Source organism: Sinocyclocheilus grahami, unplaced genomic scaffold (assembly GCF_001515645.1).
Source record: "Sinocyclocheilus grahami isolate Dianchi unplaced genomic scaffold, SAMN03320097.WGS_v1.1 scaffold1238.1, whole genome shotgun sequence".
NCBI lineage: Eukaryota > Metazoa > Chordata > Actinopteri > Cypriniformes > Cyprinidae > Sinocyclocheilus > Sinocyclocheilus grahami.
Genome location: NW_015506417.1, coordinates 214113 through 218581, shown reverse-complemented (window position 1 = coordinate 218581; position 4469 = coordinate 214113). Strand labels below are relative to the sequence as shown.

The 4469-nt window shown below is 40.5% G+C and overlaps 1 protein-coding gene across 1 annotated transcript in view; it reads left to right on the top strand.

The window, feature by feature from the left end:
• The first annotated feature begins 424 nt into the window (after positions 1–424).
• LOC107568362 (gastrula zinc finger protein XlCGF57.1-like) overlaps positions 425–4469 on the top strand; it is a 10188-nt gene continuing 6143 nt past the window's right edge. The window contains exons 1-2 of the mRNA XM_016254317.1: positions 425–485; positions 688–798. Of these exons, the coding sequence (XP_016109803.1) occupies positions 714–798 (85 nt within the window). The 5' untranslated portion in view covers positions 425–485; positions 688–713. The remainder of the gene's footprint in view (positions 486–687; positions 799–4469) is intronic.

Here is a 4469-nt window from a genome sequence, read left to right as displayed (position 1 = left end):
TATGTGGGAAGATTTGCATAACGCCGCCCAAATGTTCACACAAAGAAAGAAGGCGTAACTTTTATTCTTGCTGTAGTATTGTACTTTGTTTGGTCTTCCAAAAGAGGACGATATCTGCTTCGTCATGCCTGGAGCTGGTCTGTGCTGCTCACTGACGAAATACTACAACTTTGCGCTGTCGATCGCCGGATCAGCTTTCATCATGGACGAAGTGGAGTCCAGCCCGGGGTCATCACATGTGGTTGCTCACTCTAACCCTCCCGCCGTTCCTCACGCTAGCCCCCGGCCTCTGCTCACTGTAGGCCGCGGTGTGTGACGGCACTAGTGTTCAGAATCTCATGTCGTTCAAACTCTCACTGGAATTTAACATTGGCCACCGTTTATTTAATCGAATATATCGTGTGTTTCTATGTGCATTTCTGATTGGAGCGTGTGAACGGGACTTTTATTTTGGAAGGGCTGTGTGACGTCATAAGGCTGCGCTGGTAACCAGGAGCTTGTAACTATGCAGGTCTAGTTTTGAGTGTTTTTTTCTGGCTAATCAGTTCTGTTTTAGCCTCGGAGCTGAAGTGGAAGGACATTTAATAATGTTTGTGAGCGCTACAGTCTCTGAGCAACACAGACTGAAGACATAGCCACTTTTTTAATTTAGTGTGCGTTTTTCTTTCTTGATTTTTCTCTGAAAAGCATCCACGTGACACACTATTGTAAAGATGGCGTTTATTAAAGAGGAGAGTGAAGACATTAGGATTGCAGAAGTATTCAGCATCAAACATGAAGAGACTGAGGAACAAACAGGTTGGTGTCTTTCTCAAAGCTGAACTCAGTCAGTTGAGTCTTCTTCACAGTACAGCTCTACAGTTGGGCTCTGGTGGTTGTGCCATTTGTTTTATGTGTGGCGCTCGCCACAATATCAAAACTGACCGGTTTTCCAAAAGGCTTGGTTTAAAAACCTAAAAGAGGTGCGGGTGTTTTTATATCACTGTATTTCTGAAGGAAGACTAGCTTTAGAAAATCATTTGCATGTCATATGCCTGATAAAGCAGTGTTTGTGAGCGCAGTGCTGCTGTGTGCTCAGCCGTTACTGGGGACACCTGTTTCTCCCGCTTTAAAGCACCTCCTGCTGGCAGAGAATGAATTTGCATTTTCAGGAAGTCCGTCTGCTTTACGCGGCAAACTTATTTTGCTTTTCCTATATCCACTGGCGCTGCGGATAATCCGCACAGTGTGAATTATCAAAGACGTGATCTCGCCGGGGGAATCGTCGACGCCCGAGAAATATTTGGCATGCTAAATATCTGGAGCTGTTGGCGATTCACAATCACGCTGTGTGCAATGAGTTCTGACTGAAAAACACATCGGCGATGACCTACAGCCAATGAGAGACCAAGATACAGGGCAGCGGGACGTTCGGGCAGGAGTTATATGAAACGTCTGCTGTTTATGCTTCGTGCAGATGGTTTTATGTAGCATCATTTCACAAACTAAAGTCAGACCATTCGGTTTTGCTGCAGATTTTGAAATAATACAGTCTAATATAAATCAAACATTGCACATTTTTTTGGGATCGATTCATGATTAAAATGCAGTGGTTGCCTCTAATTTCAAATGGCTAAAAATCAAGGTGCAACACAGAGTGTTTTATATGCGATTTTTCCATTTCTGTACCTGAACATCTACAAACAAAACCTAAAGCATCATTTAATTTCTATCTTTGTGCTATATTTATTTCTGGGGTAGCAAAATTAAAATCGAGGACTGTAAAATTTAATTGGTATTTAAAATATTGGTGTCATATAAGCTTATTTATTAGAATACAAGATAACAGATCAAAAACAGTGATAACAGCAACTGTTTTATTTGTATTTTTTTGTGGGGGTCAGTGAAAATATTGGCAGGGCAAGTAGAAAAAATCCTTAGCGTTGAGCCCTGAAGACATGATCGCGTCAACACCCGTCGATGCTAACATGCTTATCTGCCTGTTATGTATAGTCGTGCATGATGCCTGCATCAGATGTTTTTATCTGTGCATCTGAGACATATTAGGGTGTGATTTGGCCATGCAAGCTCACAGGCAAGTGGCTTATTTTGAAGCAAACAACCTAAAGTAAGAACTGCAATAGTGTTTTTTTGGCTGATTACAGCACACAGATGTAGTAATCGAGATAGGAGTGCGACGCATGTGTTTTCTTGTTTACGGTAATCAACTCCGTCATCATGATTCTTTTGAGAACTACTGTGAAAAGTGTTGGATAAACAACATAAACTGCATAGTTACAGTCTGGAGAATGAGTGTTTTCATTTGATATGTGACTTGCCTATGTTTGGTAAGTTTGTGCGATATGAGTATGATTTTTATTCGTACGATCCAGACGAGGGGGGGCCGGATGTCGGGGGGCAAATTCAGACCGTAATTGTTATTTTATATAACATAAATGCAAAATTGATGCAGCTTTTATGAAAGTTTAGATTATAAGCTTTCAAAATATATCATATATGTCTATATTTGTGCTCCAACACTTGCAATATTATCAAAAAATATGCGCGATGACACAATTTCTGTACCGGTATTGCGACCTGAAAGGGGTAAAATACATTTACATTTAGACATTTTGCAGATGCTTTTATCCAAAGCGACTTACAATACATAAAGCGATTCATCAAAGAGGCAAACAGTCACAGGAAGTGTTCGCAATAGCAAGTTTCAGGCATTGTTTAAATCAGTACAAGCTAGAAATGGAAGGAATAAATAAAGATGCGGCTCCAGACTCATTCTTCCCACTGGTCGCTCTTTTGCGACTAACTTTCTCAGTTGGTCGCACGAGCACATGATTTGGTCGCAATTTGTATTATTTTTTTGTTATTATTGAATTTTTTTTTCACTACAACATGCGATTAATCCATGCATGCTGATGAACTTTTATGATAGTTTTTAGTTATATGGAAACGAAAGGGGTTAACATTCAGCCCATTCTTTTTCAGCAGTAGTATAAGCCCGGCTTCGGATGCTTTTCACTTTTCGAAATCATAATATTGTCACGTTTTGAAATAAAATATATGTAATTGTCTGTTTTGCTTACATACTGTACATCTACACGCACCTTCCACTTTAAGACTAAAACAAATTATGGATTCATTATTATTCTTAAAAAGCACAACAACAATAAAACGATAAGATACAATGACAAATTTGCTTACAAAGCATTTATTAACAAAAACGAATTTATATTAATGTATTATATACTGACTAATAAATTACAGAACGTTTAGCAAACACTGAGGAATCAAATAAAATAAAAGAGAGCCTCCATAGTGTAACGTGAGGTAAACCGCAAAGATAACAAGCTTTTCAAAATTAAAACAAAAAGAAAAGTAAAACTAAACTTGCTGTTGGTGACAGTGCTTGCATGTTTTTTTTCCCCACAAGAATACCAACATGTTGACCTTCTCTGGTTTAAGAAACGGTATTTTACTTTACTTAAGCTTGAAAACCATCCATCGTTTCCTCAATATTCATGTCCTTTTTGCTGCGTGCACCTTCGCGCTCGTGCTGACGAGGCAAGTATAAACCAGGCTCTACTCTATAAGCGCTGCGCAGTTCAAACAAGTAGCGCGGCTTCGTTATGCTTTCAGTTTTGTTCACTGTTTGACTGGATGCACTGTTAACGAAATCGCCTGTGCATTAATTTTAAATAGTTATATGAACATTTTGCAGTCGCATCAGTGTGACCTCCAAAAAAAATTAGTCGCACCAGCAGGAAAAATGGTTGCAAAATGCAACCATTTGGTCGCAGTCTGGAGCCCTGAAAGAGTTTTTTTAAATTTAGGATGAAGTCGAGTAGCGTAGAGTAGGGTGGGAAGATCATTCCACCAGCCAGGAACAGTGAACGAGAATGTTCTGGAAAGTGATTTAGTGCCTCTCTGTGATGGTACCACGAGGCGTCACTCACTAGTGGATTTTAGACTTCCAGAGGGGATGTAGATTCGTAATAGTGAGTGGAAGTAGGCGGGTGCTGAGCCTGTGGTTGTTCTGTATGCAAGCATCAATGTCTTGAACTTGATGCGAGCTGCAACTGGTAGCCAGTGCAAGGAGATAAAGAGAGGTGTAACATGGGCGCTTTTGGGCTCGTTGAAAACCAGTCGTGCCGCTGCATTCTGAATCATTTGTAGAGGTTTGATTGTGCTTGATGGAAGTCCAGCCAGAAGAGCATTGCAGTAGTCCAGCCTAGAGATGACAAGGGCCTGGACAAGAAGTTTTGCAGCATGTTCCGTTAGAAAGGGCCTGATCTTTCTGATGTTGTGTAATGCAAACCTGCAAGATCGGGCAGTCTTTGCATTGCGGTCTTTGAAGGTTAACTGGTCATCAAAGATTACACCAAGATTTCTGACCGAAGTTGATGGGGTAATTGTAGAAGAACCTAGCTGGATGGTGAAATCAGTGGCAGGGAAGACAAGAAGCTCAGTCTTTG